The sequence below is a fragment of the Pyrus communis genome, chromosome 13 (assembly GCF_963583255.1).
Source record: "Pyrus communis chromosome 13, drPyrComm1.1, whole genome shotgun sequence".
NCBI lineage: Eukaryota > Viridiplantae > Streptophyta > Magnoliopsida > Rosales > Rosaceae > Pyrus > Pyrus communis.
Window position 1 is genome coordinate 5,127,137 of NC_084815.1, and position 21,179 is coordinate 5,148,315.

Sequence of the window (21,179 nt, forward strand, 5' to 3'; positions counted from 1 at the left end):
GTTAGTTAATTGTGAGGCTTAACCCACTTTCCCTACCCTTTAATGTAGATAATATCGTTTGTTAAAAAAAAATGTAAGTCTCAAGTTCAACCCACACAAATGTGAGGATAATATATATTTACAGGGCTTTCGGTCTGAAGTTGTTGAACAATATATTTGTGAGTGAGTTAATGCCTTGTTGCACAAGAGAAATAATTTTCACACATTTTTTTATCCTCATGCATGAATTTGTTTTATTCCTATGCATTACTTTTCTTGGCAAGAAAAAAATGGATGTGTAATTTATTTTCTTGTAAGATTTGAATATTTTAGACTAAACATCTATCCTTTTAGATATTTGATTAAACAATTTTCTCCCAAAGTTATAAGAATTATCACTGTCCTACCCAAGGATTAAAATATCGGCCATGCAGATAATATCGGGCCTCCAATTTACTGATATTTCGGGAGATATATCATTATTATTTTATGTATCGGTTAAAAATCAACAAAAATGACAGATATAGGCATTGAAACACATAATTTTGGTCTAAAAATTTCATAGATGTTATGTACATTATCAATGAATGTATTGAACAAATAAAACTCAAAATTTACTAATAATAAGATATACATATGATGAAATATAAGTGGTATGTAATGCGCGTTAACGAAAAGTTTTCTAATAAAATGTTTATTAGAATGAATAAACCATGAATAAATCTATAGTTTGTTTAAACATTAGATTACAATTTAGATAAGTGTCCAACTACATAAATGAAGAGCTCCTATGAGGTTCAAACAATGAGGAACAACCATCTAGATTCATACAATAGTCATACCAAGTCATGTAACATGAGCAGTTTGTAAGCCATGTTTGAACATAGTGCACATATGTCTCTCTTGAGCTCCCTGCTGTCCTCCCATACATGGGATAGTTAGGATTAACCCAACTAGTAGGTCCATAGTCTGTTTCATCATCTTGAGCTCCATAACTAGTTCCACTATAATCAGACATGACATACCCATAGCCATCATAAGATTCATTTGAGTTAGTACTAGGTCTAGTTCCTATGCTCATAGATCCAAAACTGATCGCCATGTCATCTTCAGATGGATTGATTAGTTGGCTTCTTTTCCCTGAGTATTGCTTCCCAATTGTGCCAATGCCTGGTCCAGCTTCTTTGCATCCATGATCCTCATCTTGGGTGGCATGAGTAAAATCAGCCTCGATAGTAAATGGGCTATATTGTCTTCCTTCTTCATTACCTCCTGATCCAACATTACTTCCTCCATCATTATCTTACGAATTGGATAAACTTTCCTTTCTACTAGTACTGGCATCGTCTCTCAAGGGACGTCTTTGACCTTGCCGAGTGCCAAGCATATCCCTTTCAAATGATGAAGTATCTTCACTCCTAACATTTTCGGATATGACTCTATCAACATCAACTCCTTCTTGGGCAGCATGTTGTGCTATAACAGCATCAGGGTTGCCTTGTTCATCATCCAAGTGAGTTGTCATAATCCATTGTTGAATTGGATTATTATCAGCATCAGATGGTTGCCCTGCAATGTCAAGAAGGTCTATGTAGTCATTTTCTGCAACTTTGTTCATTTTGGCCTCTTCATCACGTAGCTTAAGTTTCATATTATAATAGCAAAAGACAATCTTTTCCAGCCTAGTATATGCGAGACGGTTCCTTTGTTTCGTGTGAGTAAGAACAAATGTACTTTCGCTCACATGCCAATGATGATGCTATCTGTGACAATATACGTATAGCAATTTTTTGCAAGTTCGGGGCAGAATCACCATGAAGATTCCACCATTCTGCTAGGGGGATCGATTTTCTTGATTTGACGACCATCTCAGTGCGAAATGTCTTTCTATAGTCTCTAAAATTTATCACCTGGATTCACAATGTTTTGTGTTCAGTATGCATAAACCTAAACTTAATGAGGAAGACATTGTTTTGTGTTCACTTACCTCAGCCCCAAATGCTTGCAAACCTCTATCCCCAGTTGGATTCAACCTTGCAAATATGCATTGGAGTCCTGAAAGTAACTCTTTATTATGGCCAACCGCTGTTTCATATTGATATCTAGGTTTCAAGTAGTGGGCTACAAATATGAAGATTAGTTAATGCCCGTTGTATAAATTTAAAAATTGATGCACGTTTTTACTAAGAGATTAAAACATACCAGCTTGATGTAATGGACGAGATAATGTGACATCCCATCTGTGAATGATGATTTTGAGAATCCATTTTTTTCCCTTCAACTTAGAAATCTTCTCTTTCATTATGTGAAACATATCATATAAGACAGGCATTGTAAGAACTACCTCTGTGTCAACAATTCGCAGGATGCTATACAAAGGCTCATAGATGGATTGCACTTATTCCATGGCATCCCAGAATCTATGATCAAGGACTCGACTTTCAATTCTCTTCCCTTCTTCTGATTCACTGAATCGACTATTATACCATTCCTCACTTGTAAAAAGTTGCCTCAGCCCAACTTTCTTTTTTAAGATGCTATTGATGGTGATGTAGTTTGTCGCAAACCGAATTGCACCGGGTCGGACCAAATCTCCTTGACAGAAGATCCTCATCTGAGCCAATAGCCAACCATGATTGTAAATGTAGTTGGTTAATTTCCTAGCTTTATTTATGACATTAGCCACCGACTCTTGCTCCCCAACATCTTCAAATATTATATCAATGCAATATGCAGCACAAGGAGTCCAATAAATAGGATACCACTTCATCATTATCTCTCCAGCCTTAACAAAGGCTGAACCATTATTGGTGACAATATGAACAACATTTGACGACCCAACCTCTTTTATGACATCCTTCAACAATTTGGTGATGTACTTTGCATCCTTGGTTTTATTTGAAGCATCCACTGATTTTAAAAAAATTGTTTTCCCGTTTGACTAGACCATGAAATTTATTATAGACAACCTCGTCAGGCCAGTCCATCCATCACTCATGATGGTGCATCCATACACGGCCCAACCTTCCTTTACCTTTTCCACATAGGCTTGCATGTATGTGTGTTCCATATCTAAGTACTTATGCTTTATTTCATACGGCGATGGTGTGGCTACGCCTTGACTTAATATAATCGAACTCATATTAGCAATTGGTGTGTTTAGAATATTTAAGTTCAAGAAAGGAAAGTCATAAGGAATAAAGCAAAACCTGCTTGTTAGGCTGCAGCAATCATGTTCTTGAAATGAAGGGAACTTGCTTTTTGAGGAGCCACATTCTCAAGTTGAAGAATTTGCTACAGTATCTTCCAAGTACCTCTGCTGAGTTTCTAATCATGCCTTTGATTGTTCTCTGTTTTGCTCTAGTGTTCTTGTGTGGCATTGGTACTAGAGGAGATCGGAGTGGGTCTCGAAGGCTTTGAGTGTGACGATATTGTGGTTGACTACTACCACTTGCTCCCCTTGCAAATTGTTTGCTTCCCATTCCGTAAACTACTCCTTGTCTAAACCATTATTCTTCCTTCGACGCTTTAATGGCAGCAAGGTAATCTTCTTTCTCCGCAGAGTGCATGTCTGGAGGATATGCATATCCATCCTCATCATCATCATCATCAACAGGATTGTTACTTTTATTGCCTATGTATCCCCCTTTTGTTGTAGATCTTATGTTTTCTTCAACAGATTTCTTATGTTGTTTGTTAGACTATTTATCCTTTATCCATGCAATTACCTCATTCTTAATATCTGGTGGTACTTCTTTGCACTTCTTTACACTCTTATGTGGATCAAATCCGGCCAAATGATACTTTAACCGTGTAATTCCACCACTTTGAAATGTGGATTCACAAAATGTGCATATTGTGCCATGCTTATTGCCTTCTATTGGACGAGCATATTTCCATGCCACATCAAGACCACTAGGCACACTAGCTCCACTCGGTCTACTACTACTTGCCATTTTTAATCTATCACACTTAAATATATTAAATTAACTTACAATATCAAATCTATCACAAAAATAATACTAACCATGAGGGAGAGCCACATACCTGAAACAGCAGTAAAAAAGAACTTGCAAACAAGGAAAGAAGCTCACATACTAAATAAAAATTGAAAAGCTCACAGAGAAAGAAGAGAAGTGAAGATTTGGTGCCCCAAAAAAAAGTAAAACAACCTATGATTTAAAGAGGGCTTCTCTTGTGATAACAATGGGAAGTTTTGGGGGTTGGGGGACAATGGTATATGGGCTTTGCAGACTTTATTTTAGGGATTTCATTTGGATGATTCTCTGGCTTTGATAGAAATAAAGGTAGTTAGATTTTTTTGGAGGTATATGAGCAGTGCATTGCATATTGCCAATTGCCTGACTTCAAAAAGTGAAAAAGAAACAACCAAAAAGCAAAACAAATATTAAATGATAAAGAGTTCCACAAGAAGCTTAGACACATGTGCATCATTTTCTTGCGGGTATTAAAGATATATTTGACCAGAAATTTAATATTTGGATTTGTGTATTTCTTTCTCTTCAGATAAGATACGTATGTCCCCTCAATTCATTGTGCATAGATTCTTTATAATAATAATTAATAGATACTCCAAAAAATCTTTTGAATTGGATATTGCCAAAAGCATTCACACATATCTAATCACTGCCCACATACCTCCAAAAAATCTTTTAGGTTTCAATTTGCTTCAAAACTTTTGAATTTTTTTGGGTTTTGCTATAGGTATCGGGAAATATCGAGAATATCGGCAAAATATCAGAGATATCGCACTTATCGGGGATATATCATCTATATAGGGGAAGATATGGCCTTACCCCCCAGTATCAGTATCGACAGTTGAAAATATCAATATATCGGCCGATATATCGGTGTATCGGCCGATATTTCAATCTTTGGTCCTACTTGAATTCTTCACATTTGAAACTAAAAATGCACATATATTCATTTGGATTGAAATAAACTTTTTGGAATCTAGCTCTTTTGATTTCCCTTCTAAAGATAATTTGCCTATATTTTTTTCAACTTGTTTAGACTAAACATTTAATCTTTTACAAAATTTGATTAAGATGGTTTAATCAATTGCTAACTCAGCATTTATTTATTTATTTAATATATATCCACTTCAGCTAGCAAACAACTAATTTTCTACTATCTAGGAGATTTAAATTGGTGACTTTATTAAAAATATTAATTTTGTTGCAGTCATATTTAGAATAGAAATGTGATGTGTAAATCCTAGGAGATATGTGAAAGTATCTTATATTTCTATTAGGACTAGATTACCTATTAAATGTTGTAATCCTAAGGGGAAAGGTTTTTACCTATCCTACTACTATAAATAAAGGCACAATGGGGTGAATCAAACACATCTCACAATTAAATCAATCTCTCTTCTCTCTTATTGTGGCCGGCCCCCTCTCTCTAAACCCTAGATCGTTCAATCAAATAGGCCTACAACACGTTATCAGCACACTCTTGCCAGAAGCTAAGGAATTGACGCATTGCAGGAGGAGGCTATTATCCACCACAATCAAAGGCTTATTCGTTTTCTGCTAATTAGGAATGCTTAAAATAAAAGAAGATATTTGAAATGTCCACGAAGCATGAAAACATTTCCCATGAAGCATGAACCCCTCTATGTTTATATTTTCCTTTCGATATATATATATATATATATATATATTGTATATGTTTATATATTTGTCAATATATATATATATATATATATATTTGTCAATATATATATATATATGTTTGTTTCATGCATCGCACAATTAAATTGTTATGTGGAATTTGTGAGTCAAACTACACAAAATAAATTAGAAGCATATTTAGGGTTTTTCCTAAACCCTAAGGGATTTTGAAAAAAATAAAAGGGGGATTGGACATGGTGCGGCATACCACCGCATCATCACTGTGGAAGCAGCCACTAGGCCTCGGCTTGGCACTCACCTCATCAAGGCCTGAAGTCCCATGCCCATCCTATTGCATTGGCCCGCCGCTATGACACCAGCCTTTTTGAGGCTGGGCCTTCAATCGAACCCACATGCCAGCCCACGGGTCTAGGTTTTTGTCCTCCCATGCATCACCCACAAGGCTAGCTCCTGCTGGGCCTTGTCCCGTGCACCCTCCTTCACCCCAAACAAAAACCCAGTTGCGGCTGGGGGATTTCTTCCACCCTGAGGTCCTTTTTTGGGCCTTTCTTTATACTTAAGGCACCCAACCCATGCCCCTTACCCACGGCGCCAAGCCCAAATTATTTTGGGGCTATATTCTCAATCCAATAATATTATATTAATATTATCTAGCTTCTACAATCGACCTCGTATGGCCCGATTTATTGAATTAATTAAAAATGACCTACAATCCATTAATCTAATAATGAATCCAAAATTATTGACCCGAATATCCAAAATTATTTCGTAGTAAAGAAGCTCTCACACTTGAGTTCCTAAAGATCCTCAAATCCACTAATTCAAATCAGTATATTGCATTCTGTGTTTCTTGCAGGAACATCTCATTATGAACTAATTGTTCATAAAACTAAATTGAACCTGTAGTTTCAAATTTGGTGCCTTTGAAACCCGAAGTTTTCATTCAAAACATACCACATGAAACCTGTAGTTTTCATGCATAAATTAAACCAATACATGTCTATAGAACCTGTATGTTCTACGATATATGTTTATGACTTACCATATGACTACTCACATTTTTCCCTCTATTTTAGGGACATGTCGAACTTGAACAAGCACGATTTCTCCGCTCTAGAAGTTTTTGGAAGAAACCATCTAAAGTGGGTTTAAGACGTGAAGCTCTATTTAACTGCAAAGGGCATTAAAGCCACCATTGAGGCACCTATCACCGACAAACCTATTGACGAAACTCAGAAGGCTACTGCGATGATCTTCATTCAAAGACACATCCATGATGCATTGCAAACTGAGTATCTCGCTGAGGAGGACCTACGCACCCTCTGGCTTGCTCTAGCTGACCGTTTCGATCACCAAAAAAACATATACTTGCCTGAAGCAAGACATAACTGGCATCATCTTCGCTTCCAGGACTTTAGGTCCGTGAATGAATACAACTCTGAAGTTTGTATAATATGTTCTTTATTGAAATTCTGCAAAGTGGAACTAACCGAATCAGATCTCCTGGAGAATACCTATTCGACCTTCCATGCCATCAATATTGTCTTGCAAGAACAATATAGGGCACAGAAATTCACCAAGTTTTCGGATTTGATCTCTGTTTTACTTATCGCTGAAAAGTAGAACCAGCTTCAGATGAAGAATCATCAAGCTCAACCCACTAGCTCGAACGTCGCACCTGAAGTGCATGGGACCTATTCTAGCAACCATCAACGACGAAAGAATCGTTGTGGCCGTGGCAATGGGCGACAAGTCCAACCACGGGCCTAAGGTTAACAGAGTGCCGCACCTAAGGGAAGAAATGTGACCCATCAGCATACACCACTCCCCCTTAAGGCCTCAAACTTCAAGAACAAGGGCAAAGCTCTCGTTCAACCTGCTTCTACTAAACAGGACATGTGATATCGCTGTGGATTAAGGGATCATTGGTCACGCATATCCCAAGCTTCCCCTGAGGCTATTACCAAGTATCATTCTCGTTATGAGTCTAACTTTGCACATGTTGATCATCCGGAAGATGCAACTACATCAATGGAGATATTAGATTTTCAGGAGGCGTCATCGCCTATGGATGAATAAATTAGACATGTTTTTAGGGTGTTTACCCCTAGTGGCCGAACCCACTAGGAGTGGCCGGCCCTACCCTCTTATTTTGCTAGGCTTATGGTTTAATTTTGAACAATTTTCCTAAGTATTTGGAATAATTTGTAACATCCCATATCGCCCAGGGGAGTAAGCCTTATATGTATATTCCCATCTCTACCTAGCGCGAGGCCTTTTGGGAGCTCACTGGCTTCGGGTTCCATTGGAACTCCGAAGTTAAGCGAGTTCGCACAATAGCAATCCCATGATGGGTGACCCACTGGGAAGTTCTCGTGTGAGTTCTCGTGTGAGTTCCCAGAAACAAAACCGTAAGGGTGTGGTCGAGGCCCAAAGTGAAAAATATCGTGCTACGGTGAAGTCGAGCCCAGAATGTGGTGAGGGCCCAAGCCGGGATGTGACAGACCCACCAGCCTTCCCTCTTTATATTACACCCAAGATTCGACAGAGTTTTGGCCTATATCGTGGAAAATGACGGGAGGGGACCGATAGCACCATGAACAGTGATCCACCGATCCCGCAACCATCACCGTTGACCACCACCTTCATTCAACTTTTATGGAGGTAAGGAACAAAGCCCAAACAAGTTTGGGGACAGCGAAGCTGCACATTCAACGAATCGAAGCCCACAATTTCCAGGGTTTTCGGCAAGTTTAAATGAAATTGGGGCATTCCCGACCAAATTGGCCTTAATCACAGGTATGAAACTTGTTCTACTCATCGAGATCTTCCTTTTGGTAAAATTTGGTAATTTTTGGAATTAGTTAGATTTTCAGGCGAGTCAGGGCGGTGGCGCGTGGGCCGAAACCCGACATGCCCATCCTAGGCTAAATTTGATGCTCTGATTCTATGCTTGACATCCGTTTAGTAAAATTCAAATGTTTAACTTTGTTTTGTAGTTGATCGCCTAATTGGCCGCCATGGGGTTATTATTTGTAATATTTGATGACATTAGGAATTGATGGATTGGTAATACGATGTACTGATCGTCCCGAATTGGATTTCTAATTTTGTAAAATCAAACGTTGACCGCCACTTAATCTTAGCGATCGACGAAGATTCGACTGTTGGATCGTAATGAAATCTTATTATGTTGTTCTAGAAGACCAATGAGAATCTTTGGAAGTTACGGATTAGAAATCTGATAAACGGATCTTCCGGTTTTGATTTCTAGGGTTGTGGACCCTATTTTCGACCTTGATTAACGGTTGGCTTGTTAGTCAACTGGCCCGAGTTTTTATAACATGTCGCTGAGCTTAGAGTGTTATTGAGATTTCATAGAGCTTATTGGGCTTTGCATGATGATGTGTCTTCCTCGATTGAAGTGTACCTCAATTTACGTATTGATGGCATCACATTATGTTATACTTGTTTATTTTATGTGATTTGACTTGTTTATTGTGGTTGATTTGTATGTTTGGCCAGATGTGATGAAATATGAGGGCTAGTAGTGGACCATGAACCCATTGTCATGGGGTTTGTTGCTTCGAGACTTATTTCACATATCGTATCATTATTTCATTTCTTGTTTCGTTGAGCCGTTCTAATTATGTACCTTACGCTTTGTTTCATTTCTTGTTTCGTTAAGCTTTTGTATTTTGAGTACTTGTTTCATGTCTTGTTCTTCGAGCGTTGTTATATTCCTTGGATTTCCACTCAGTTCCGTTGAGTGATCTGCAACTGGGTTTCCGCTAGGGTTCCGTTGAATGGTCTGGTTCCCTGCTCTATCTGGATTCCGTTAAGTGGTATGAAATTTCTCATGATCCACGATTCCGTTGAGTGGTCCAGAATTGTATCCAGCTTGGATTTCATTGAGTGGTTCGATATGCATTGTACTCCATAATTCTGTTAAGTGGTCCGGAATTGTATCCACTCGGATTCCATTGAGTGATCTGAAATCCCCTTTGGTGTCTTGGTTCCGTTGAGTGGTCCGGAACCTAATGTTGATGAGTGGTTTGCAATTGCATCATTTGACTTGTTGGTTCCTTGGATTTGATTTCAGCTTCAGAGATGTAGGCTTTGGCCAAACTGTGTCGCTCTAGCCCTGCATTTCGGTGTATGGTATATGTTATTGATTGATGTGATTGTGGAATGATGTTGGTTGTGATTGTTGTCATTATGATTAGACTTGTTGACCAATATTGCTAGAGATTTATGTTGTGCTTCGTCAAATGTTCCTCGAGATTTATGTAGTGAAGGATAAACTACGAATGGCTTGATCCCTGTTTAGGGTACATAGGTAGTCTAACGAAGAGGTTAGGTGCCATAAAGTGTACGAAAAATTTCTACGCAGTTCAATCGTGAGTTGTGCTTTGTACATATCCCAGAGGCTGGGTATGTTAGATATACATGTAATTGGTGACATCATGTGTCGATCCTGGACATATGTCATGATCGGGGCATGACACAAACACTGGGTGCTGCACTAAACGCCACCCTTGCTTCGCTAAAAGAGCGAGATTGAATGCATGAAGATCCCGAAAGCCTAGTCCAGCCTTCTGCTTAGGCCCTGCACATCTTATCCAAAGACATCCAATGAATTTTACGGGCATTGGGATCACTAGTCCACCAAAACCTAGCCATAAGTTGTTGGAGCTCCACCCAAAAAGCTTTAGGGAGTAAAAAATTCTACATGGCATAGGTCAGCAAAGCTTGTGTAACCACTTTAATAAGCAACTCTCGTCCCGCACCACTCAATAGCTTCCCTTTCCACCCATTCAACTAATTTGTAACCCTCTCCTTAACGAAAGAGAAAGTTTTCTTCTTGTTTTTACCAATAAAGGTCGGGAGGCCCAAATAATGATCATGATGATCCACTCATTGTACTCCCAAGAATGAGGCAAGACGAACGTGCACAACTATTTCCACATTAGAACTAAAAGCCACACTACTTTTATGGAAGTTTGTCGCTCACCCCGACGCTTGGGAATAAATGTCCAATATATGTTGAACCACGCCACAATCCTCCATTGTAGCACAAGTGAAGAAGAAATTGTCATCTGCAAATAAAAGGTGGTGTAGGCTCGAAGTAGTACCATCAATATGGATCCCATGAAACACACCATTCCTCTTATTTTGGGAAATTAGAGCCAATAAACCCTCCACACGCAGCATGAAAAGATAAGGTGAGATGAGATCACCTTGTCTCAAACCCCTTAACAGCTCCAAACATCCTTTCGCCTCCCAATTAACCATGAAAGAATATGAGACAAACGAAACACAAGTCATCACAACTCGAACCCAAGCTTCCGCAAAACTAAGCTGAAGCAACATGGCTTCCAAAAACCCCCATTCTACCCGATTATAAGCCTTACTTAGATCCAACTTGAGAGCTAAAAAACCCTCATTACCCCTCCACCTATTATGCAAGAAATGGCCTACCTCAGTAGCCAGCAGAGAGTAGTAAAAAATAAGTCTGCCAAGAAGAAAAGCACTATGGAAAAGAGAAATCATGGATGAGAGAATAGGCTTTAGTCGATTAGCAAGAACCTTGGCACATATTTTATACAAAACATTGCACAAACTTATCGAACGTAGCTGAGTCTCTTTCTAAATTAATTTGCTAAAATTTTACCTATAGTTATATAAATAAATTTACTTAAAGTTTATGGTACATTTGAAAATAAATGTACTCACTTTTGGTACTTTTAGATTCTAAATGTACCAAGAAATAAAATGTGCCAGAAATCCAATTGTATCATAAAACCAAAGGAAAACTAATGAAAACAGCTTGAAAACTTTAAGTTTTAACGATAAGAACAAAATAAAGGGTAAAGTGAATAGTACCAGGATTGAATTTTTAGTGTAAAAATGTGGTTTTTCGTTAAAATGAACAGTAATGAGAGTTTTTCGTTAAAGTTCCCCAAAACCAAATGTACCAATATTATAGATAATCGAATACCTCCAATAAAATTATAGAAGAAAATGTTTAATCAAATTCTTAAAGGAACAGATGGTTAAGCAACGAAATTTTTAAAACGCACTAATGTTTTTGCCAAAAAAAAAAAAAAAAAAAAAAAAAAGGCACTAATGTCTAACAAAAAAAATGCGAAAGATGAGAGAAAATCTTTGTAAATGTTCTAACTCTTGTTAAAACGCAAACACATAATGCATAGGCCTACTTGGTGAAAAGATATGGGCCTCTTTCCCCACCAACAAACTCATATTAGTATATTACAAACCTTTGGGCTCTGACAAAGAACCCTTTTGAGCCTCTAATTTTGGGTAAGGCCATTGAAGCCCGTTATTTGCTTATATTTATGAGCCATTCTTTAATTATTTATATTAATTTAATAGGTCATAAAGTTTTTATTTTATTTTTTATTTTGCACCATAATATATTGGTATAGTATTAATTCATACCTTTGGTAGAATCGATAGTTTTGATTCTTGATGATGTGAGATCCATATATAGATTAACGTGTAAGTCACATTTGTATCACATTGACAAAAAGATTCATCAATTTAATAATAATTAAACATTCAAAGATACAAAAAATATATATAAATTAAAACGTAACGATGAAATATGATAAAATTAGAACCTCATATTCCATTTAGAAAATCACCTCAAACATAAATATTGAAAAATGTAGTTAGCCCTTGATCTTATTACGTTAGCATATTATGTTAGTACTATGTACTCTTCATAAAACCGAACTGATGTGGTGGCATTTCATTTGGCTGTACTTGGGTTTATAATGAAACAAGTTATAAGAATAAACAACGGTTATGTTACGTGCTACATCAGTTGATATAAAACATTTGAGATGGTAGTTGGTGCCCATAACAATCTACTCTATAAAAAACATTGTCTTTACCCTAAACCAGTTAGCAAATATAATGAACACAGATGCTATTCAACATTAGCCATTACAAATTTCAACCTGAGGGAAAGCAGGGATCATATGGTGAGAATAGTGCAAAAAGCAAGTGTTACAGAAGAGAAACAAACGGCCGGAAACACTCTTCTTCTCCCCTTCCACCAGAATGCCGGCAACCTAAGAACATGCTGGTCCCCGTTGAATTCATCATCTTCAAACAACCAATAATTCAACTACACAACACATATGATACATCCAACACATTAAGCTAATGGATTTCCTAACAGTAATCGTCTCCACAAAAACATACAATCAAACGCCCATCCGAGACCATTTTCAGCACCATAACCAATTCCGGATGAGCAGTCAGCTTTTGCATTCTCTGTTTTCTTCTCTTAACATTGCAGTCTGATGCGATCAAGGCTCTCGGAGACAGTTTTCATCCTAGGACGCAGTTCGGGGTCGAGCTCAGTGCAATTAAGGGCAATGTGAAAGGCTTCAACAACTTGCTTCTTTGCATGAACTTCTTGCACAAGTACAGGGTCTATGATCTCAGAAAGGGGGCGCTCATCTCTGAATGTCTTCCTGACCAGACTCTCGAGTCCCTCGCCACCATTTTCGAGCCCCTCATCTGGCAACCTACCAGTCAAGATCTCCATGAGCACAACTCCGAAGGAGTACACATCACATTTCTGAGTGAACTTGCTGCCAGAAACTCGGGCCTCGGGCGCCAAGTAAATGGTTGAAGAACTTGGACCAGCCACACCAGAAGCCACAATGGATTGATTCGAGTTCTGCTTTCTCGACGCTGAAGTGGAGAACTTTGAGGTACCCAACATAAGACGTGCCAATCCGAACCCGGATATGTAAGGTTGGAGATCATCGTTGAGAAGGATCTTTGTCGATTTAATGCTTCCATGAACATACTTTCGAGGGCTGTGTTCATGTATGTACACCAAACCCCTTGCGATCCCCTGAGCAATTTTTAACCTTGCCGTCCATGGCAATGGCGGCAAAGAGTCGGTTAATTTACCGTGGAGTGCATTGTACAAGCTGCCATTGCGAATGAAATCAGTAACCAAAAGTTTCTCATCATTCGCATAGTAATATGCTCTCAGGCGGACGATATTGGGGTGGACCACCTTCCCCATCGCCTCCGCCTCAGCCTCAAACTCCTTGAACCGCCACGCGGCGTCACCCTCGCTCAGCCTTCTCACGGCGACAACCGACGGCGCTGCACCAGATCCCTTCCCTCCATTCCCAGCGACCACTCTGTACGTAATCCCACTCCTGCTCTTCCCCACCACGTACGCCGATGCCCTCAGCAAATCCTCCAATTCCAACTCGAACCCCTCGTCCACCACAACGAATGTACCATTTTGCCCTTCCCCCTCATTCTCCACCACGACAGCCACCTCCTTTACCACTTTCTCTTTTCCCGTTTTGCCCTCCTTCGCCCTGCTTTTTACGCGAAGCAGCCACACCGATACCGACACGGCCCCAACCACCACCGAAACGCCGGAAATTATCGGAACCGTCACTGACACGCCGCTCCGATTTTCTCGCTGCTCTGCCCTCCGTACCAAACTGGGATCCGGGTTGAGAGGCTTTTGAACATCCTCACCCCCGCTTTTCGGGGAATCAGGGTTTTGAGCTTCCGGGCACGGAATATCCAACGGAATCCCGCAGAGGCTAGGGTTTTCGGAAAACGCGGTGGGGCCCTGGTTCGCCAGCGATCCCACCTGAGGCACTTTTCCGGTGAGGTTGTTGTGCCGGAGGTCCAGGCTCACGAGCACCGGAATCCGCCCGTACGAAGCCGGAACTCCGCCGGAGAATTTGTTGTACGAGAGGTTCAGGGTTCCGGCGAGGGAGGGAAGCTCGGCGAGAGACTCGGGGAGAAAGCCGTTGAGGAGATTGGAAGACAGGTCGAGGTGGTTCAGGGCCTTGAGTGATCGGATTTGGTCCGGGATTGGACCCACGAGAGAGTTGTTGGAGAGGTCGAGAGAAATGAGCGCGGCGGCGTTGAAGAGGTGGGCCGGGATGGGCATGGAGAAGTTGTTGTTTGAAAGATTGAGTCGCTTGAGCGAGTCGAGGTGGCCAAGTTCGGAGGGAATGTAGCCGGTGAGGCGTTTGTTGGTGAGGAGGAGGTCGGTGACTCGGTTGCCGGTGCAGGCGACGCCGTGCCAGTGGCAGGGGGTGGGATCGGATTCCGACCAGGAGTCGAGGATCCGGGTCGGGTCTGTTTCGATTGCGGATTTGAGTGCGAGGAGGGAGAGTCCATCTTGGTTGAGACAGTGCACCACTTCAGGAACCAGAAGTAGAGCAATTTGCAGCAAAAAAAGAATCATGTTTTTTGTGTTTGAACTTTTGGGAAATTTGACAATGCCACTCTCTCTCTCTCTCTCTCTCTCTCTCTCCCCTTCTTTCTCTCTCTACTGGTTCATATGGAGTTGCAGAGAGACTGGAGGAAGAAGGGGTTCTGAGTTTAAAATTGTGGAGAATTGTGTTATTCGAGGGAAGGTTTGAATTTTGCTGACCAGTGTAGCACTAATGAGTAGTTAGCTGCAAATCCCCAATGTTTAGCATTGTTTAATTTATTTTTTTAAGTAATGTTATTCATACTATGTTTTTGTACCACTATACCACCTTAGGTAACATTTGACGATGATAGAAATATCATTTGAATTAATCAGATTTTTAAATTTAGTTCATTATTTAATAAACTAATAATTAAGAAAAACTAATTAATTAAATGATAATTGTGGTATATAAGGAGCCTTTCTCCTTCATTGCCTTGGGTTATGTAAATTTTTCAAAAATGATATGGTTGTCCACATCAGATGCCACCTAAGGTGGTATAGAAATGTGGTATATAAAAATATGGTATGAATAGCATTACTCATTCAAAATATTTGGTGTTTGTTCCTTTGGAAAATTAAGAACAAACTAAAACGTGATTAAAGTTTGTTAATTTCAAACAAAACAAGCAAAAGAAGGGGGAATGAGAAGATTTGTGAATTTTGAGGCTGGATATACAACTAATCCCTTTGTATTATTAGCTTAATTATTTTCAAGACGACAAGATTAGGTTATCCTGTTTGCTCCCACGTTGTGCCCAAATTCAAATTCAAGGGTTATAAAGGTCAAGTGACATTTAGAGCATTATTTTATTTATAAGTAGGATTGGTTTTATGATTCGTAGAACGTCATTGTACACGTTTTGAGGCAAATCGTTCATTAAATTTAGATATTCTATGTTTTTTTTTTTTTTAAGTTTCTTTCAAAATATTTCTAGAACGACCTCTACTTTTTTTACCCTTAACCTCTATCTCTTAACCGGAACATGTATAAATCTTTGTTACATATATTCAAACTATCTTAACAAATTCTTTAACATTATCCTAAAAGTTTTATCCAAAAAAGTGTCTGTGTAGGGACTGTATTGTAATTTAGTGATGGGTGTCAGAAGATCGTTTGACAATGACATTATTTACACATGCAGACAATGCTTGTTACACTTTTCAGTTTCCACTAACTAAGCAACCCGGGGTATTTATGTCAATTCATTCTAAAATTTTGAGATTCAAAATATTAGTGGGATGCTGGTCAAGAGAATCCGAGTTCAAAGCTCTCCCTCGTCTGTACTGTTTTCTCTTGTGAACTACTACCGGTGACACGTGTTGTGATCTCAACACCTCCAATTTTTCTTCAATAATCCTGTCGAGTCGGTAGTACAGAAAATAAAATGTCAGTATTAAATTGAAGAAATATTATTTTTAATTATTTATCAATTTAATAGATGTCAAGCCGAACTTTCGAGTAGTCCGGACAATTGAATACTTACACCAACGCCGTCAGGAGCAAATACTACTCCAAAGAGCTTTATGTAGGCATTTAATAAAATTTCACCGTTTTTCTTTTAACAACGCTTATACAAAAACACTCATAAATTAAAAAAATTTCCACATACAAATACAAAGATATGAGTAGGATGCGTTGGGCCATAACCCGACCCAACAAATGAGGAAAAACAAAAATTTCGGTTTTGTGTTACCCGAGCCGATCCAAATCCCCAAAATCCCAACCCTACCCAATATTGTATTTCGGCTTCATCCTTTGCTACACCTACAAAAACAATAAAACAGAGAGCTTTCTTTTCAAGTTCCTGGTTTCAGGATCAAGGTATTAACGATGGAATTTCGGTCACATTTGACCGGATTGTGCTCGCCTGAATCGACTCGAGTTAACCTCCATGTCCGGCCATGTCGTACTAGTCTGTTCGGAGTATTCCTTTCATTATTGTGTGCATGGTGCAGCCAGAACTCTAGAAGAGATTTAAACTGACGGCAATCCTCGGCGGAGAAATCTTTACCAGCGGATATTTTTACAACTCCAGATTCATCAGATTGTTTCGACATCTAAATAAAAAAAACACTCCCTCCCACACATGATAAAGTTAACCAAAACCAAAACTGAATATCTTACAATCCCCTAAAGCATGTGTTGGGAATCATTGATCAACAGGTCTAGAAAAATGTCGTACCAAAGTTGAAAAACCGTACTCAACCCTCCATCTGTAAATCAGCAAAAAAATCATTTGAACTTCCCGAAACACGATCTTTGCTTGCATTTTTCTTCTTTGTACCTGCAAAAGACGGTCATATCAGTTGAATACAACACAGAAGAATGTTTTCCGGTTACATGATTATTGTGCTTGGTTTTGGAGTCAAACGAAATTCCCTATTTCTCTTTTATCAAATAAACCTACCTTTGTTAGACTTCGGAGGATTCCTATCCATATCCATATCGTCACTATCGCTGTCCTCCGCAGCTGCTTGAGGCCTTGATGTATTTGTGGAACCTTGCAATAATTCATTCATATCCCATAGCTGCATTAAACGATTGTCAATAGTAAATTCAAAACCCCAATAAAATCATCACTAGAAAATAGTTTGGCAACTGTTTACCTCTAAGAGAAGTGATATTTGCATACAAAGTTAAAACTTCATAATCTAGAATGTAAGCGTGAATTGAGATTGCATCACAGAACCATAAGCGTGACGGGTTAAAAAAAGCATTTTCCACAATAGACAATAGTATATTGAGCAGAGAGAGAGAGAGAGAGAAACACCTTCAACATCTGATCATGTGCTATACTGCCCAGAAACTTTTTATCATAGGAAAAAGCTACAAAACCAAAAAAGACAGATTGTTAACCAAACACGGCCCAGGAGATAACTTGCAGATTATTGAGACCTAAAAGGCCAGAGTATAAAAGTGAAGAGTTACATATAATAAACAAATAAGAAAATTTGATTTTAGGTTGATGGTAAAGATTCCACAATGAGACCATATTGAACTCGGATAACTAGATCGTATTGAACTCATGATCAATGAGTTTGCTGCCATAATGTATTTTCTATGAATTATAAACTGATAGTATCCTCAACCTTCCTCAAGACAACAATAAAAGTGGAATAAAGAAACACATTTTGATTACTCAACCCTCCAGAAAAGAAAATAATGCATTACCGAGACCCTCAACCGGATAGTCTGAGTGTTCTGCAATAGGTTGGATGACTCTGTTGGGTAATATACCTACTAGGCTGAAACAAATTTGTGTGAAATCAATCTTAATCGATTCTGCATGCAGTTTCACCTGATAAGTCCAGTTTCCGATCCAGTGATCAACCTATCTTCATCAAGCTGACACAAGAAAATTCAAAATGCTTCAACAAACAACTGTTGTACAAATATCAAAAGCCAACATATGTAAAACAGATATATGACCAACTCACCTTCACCAAAACATCCACAGAATTCGGAGAAAGATCAACAAATCGATCGCTGCAATTCGAAGAGTCATCCAGAAGAGAGAATCAGAAGTGGGAGGGAGAGAGGAGCAATAGAATTGAAAGTCTTTCTTTCATGCTTGTAGACAATATCTCTTACAGTCAAGTACAATTTTCAATTTTTCACAAATGATTAGAAACTAAAATATAATATACCTGCAATCCTTGAAACAGCCCCATGAATACAATAATAGATTCCCAATGTGTGAGCTGCAAACAACTTTCCGACCATTCTGATCAAACCAAAAGCACGAAAGGTTAGGAATAACAGCAAAGAAAAGAAAGAGGGAAAGTTACATAATTTGATGAAATCATAAAATCACTGGAAGAAATTCAAGGGGAAAGGAGAAAGCGGTGAACCTTCATGATAACCACAGACAGTAGCTCCTCTTCCGAAAATTCAGATTGAGCTTGAACCTGTCATAACCATAGAACCAAATTTGGAAATCTTTTAGTAAATCCACTATGAGCATTGAGCATGTATTTTATGGAATTTTAGAAAGGAAAAAATCTTACTTTATTTCTTCGAAGATTGCAAACAGAAAGAGTCCCATCTCCACTTAACAATGCAAAAGAAGAAATATAAATAAACAACTCTTGAGGGTATGTCATTTGCCGCAAAAGTAAGGAATACAATAAAAAAAAACAAAAAGAGAATGCAGGACTACCTAGTTCCTAGGAGTTTCATGGAATCAGCTGCAAAAGTCATATCGGAAATGTACTCTTCATGAGCTTTAAAAGTATTGCAGCAAGATTGTTGCCTGGTGTCCCACACCTGAGCAATAAGCAATGTCAAACAAATGATAAAACCAACGAAAACAACAGTAAATGAAGCACAAGTAACATAAAATGACCTTAATACAGCCTTCGTCATCTCCAGAGGCCACTGTGGACTCGGTCAAATTGATAAGCTTATTGACCGCAGACCTGCATCAGATTAAGGTAATGTTTAGGATATGGCCAAAATAAGAATTCCTTGAGACTAGTTACAGAGCAGAGAGAGAAATAGAGACCCGTGAGCCTCGTCGAGGCGAGCAATAGAAGCACCAGTTTCCACATCCGTAGCAAGAATTGAGCAGTCGGGAGATCCCGTCAAAATGGCTAACATTATCGTCCATGAGTAGCTTCTTATTAGCACAACTAATTACGGTATGGCAACAATATCAAATAACTAAAAAAAATCAATAAAACCTTGCCCATTGTTGATGAATCGAACAGCTCTGCAAGATTCACTGTGTGCATGAACTTCCAACACCCTAATATCATATTCATCTTAGTCATCACCACAAGTAATATATAAGAATACAAAAGACTAATTAAGAAAAAAGGACAGAGGAACTTAAAAAGTATTGACCTTTGAGGAATGGAATCAGATGCATATCGGTACAAGTGAAGGTCGCCGTTGATAAGACCAGTAGTGACCAACTGCTGCGATGGATGAAAATCAATGTCAAACGCCAAGTGCCCCAAATTTATCTCCATTCCTTTATTACTTTCCTCTTTCTTTCTCACTATACACAACGAATGATCGGTGCCTACTTCTCACAAGCAAATATGTTCGTATGCCCGTAGACTGTTGTAGTTTGTACCCTATGGTTTTCTCAATTCAATCCAAAATCCTCTCCAATCTTTGAACTAGATGATTGCTTTTCTACTAGGAAAAACGAAAACATAATGCATACATTACAAGTTGTCGTCTAAACCAACCCGAATAGCAATATGCACAATTAACCACAAAACTGACACAAATTCAACTAGAATATGTGTAAACTCAAACACAACAAAATTTCTAAAATCCAAAATAATCAAATAAACTGAGAGTAATCATTTCAACAAACAGCTCAAACTATAAAAAGTAATATAATTTCATATCCAACTAATTGGGCCTCAAATTTATGCAAAAGATGTCAAAGTTTTCAAGTTAATAATGGTAATCACAGAAAATCGAGACAAAGATTACTGCCGAGCAAGATGAAGTATAACTTACAGAGTGAAGAATGAGACTGAGAGAATGAGGGAAGGCTGTGGTGGTGGTGGGGTGACGAGACCGACGGAGAGAGAGAATAATGAGGAGGAGGAGGAGGAGGAGGAAGAGGTGCAGCGGCAGGGAACAGAGGAAGAGGCGGAGGGGTTTTGAGGGGACTTAGCGAAGGTACAAAACGGAATCACTGTTTATTTTTCGCTGGTATCCGTTTGGGTTAAATGATTTGAAGGCCCACGTTCGATTCCAATCCAATATTTTGAAGGCCCGCATCTACTTTGAAATACACTATATTTTCAAAATTAAACTACATAGGCTGCAATTTTCCTTTAAATGTGCGTGGTAATGACTGATATAGCAAATGGGAAAATTAAATCCAACTGCTAAAATGCGTTGCAGCACCAAGTGCTACGTAGTATTAAGGCCACACACCCCATAGATGGATTGATTTCATGTTAAAATAATTGTTTCAAAAACAAAACTCCACTAACATGGTATACGATAACTTCACGCTTTAGGCATGAGTTTTTCAATTTTGACCTTTCAAATGGTTAAAACATGCAATTTTGGTGTGGCTAAAAGAGAAGTGTGAAAACCGCTACTCATTCTTTTTGACGCCGCTGATCAACTTTTTGGTGAACTGAAGTTTCTACTAAAAGCGGTTTCAGTTAAAGAAAGGGATGTGATATCCACACATCCTTTTTTACTTCTCACACACCCTTCTAATTTTCGGCCATCGGATCGGATGAATTAAAAAAGATCAACGGACAGATATTAACAAAAGGTG

General features: G+C 38.8%; 3 protein-coding genes across 3 annotated transcripts; all 3 read right to left on the minus strand.

Annotated features, from left to right (window-relative positions):
• Nucleotides 1–2,377: 2,377 nt before the first annotated feature.
• On the minus strand, nt 2,378–3,935 carry LOC137712125 (uncharacterized). Its single transcript, XM_068451268.1, has 2 exons — nt 3,708–3,935; nt 2,378–2,920 (listed from the first exon to the last, which is right to left on the minus strand). The coding sequence occupies exons 1-2, from the start codon at nt 3,933–3,935 to the stop codon at nt 2,378–2,380; spliced, it is 771 nt and encodes a 256-aa protein (XP_068307369.1).
• Nucleotides 3,936–12,524: 8,589 nt separating this feature from the next.
• LOC137713922 (receptor protein kinase-like protein ZAR1) lies at nt 12,525–15,059 on the minus strand. Its single transcript, XM_068453279.1, has one exon. It carries the CDS (start codon nt 14,905–14,907, stop codon nt 12,955–12,957), a length of 1,953 nt encoding a protein of 650 aa, XP_068309380.1. The 5' UTR covers nt 14,908–15,059; the 3' UTR covers nt 12,525–12,954.
• A 1,841-nt stretch (nt 15,060–16,900) lies between these two features.
• On the minus strand, nt 16,901–20,562 carry LOC137713628 (WD repeat-containing protein 55-like). The gene is made up of 15 exons (XM_068452951.1): nt 20,399–20,562; nt 19,766–20,065; nt 19,603–19,667; nt 19,425–19,512; nt 19,266–19,338; nt 19,080–19,186; nt 18,928–18,970; nt 18,772–18,828; nt 18,568–18,644; nt 18,358–18,406; nt 18,219–18,265; nt 18,092–18,165; nt 17,691–17,746; nt 17,328–17,448; nt 16,901–17,204 (listed from the first exon to the last, which is right to left on the minus strand). Exons 2-15 carry the CDS (start codon nt 19,891–19,893, stop codon nt 17,122–17,124), a joined length of 1,068 nt encoding a protein of 355 aa, XP_068309052.1. The 5' UTR covers nt 19,894–20,065; nt 20,399–20,562; the 3' UTR covers nt 16,901–17,121.
• Nucleotides 20,563–21,179: the final 617 nt, after the last annotated feature.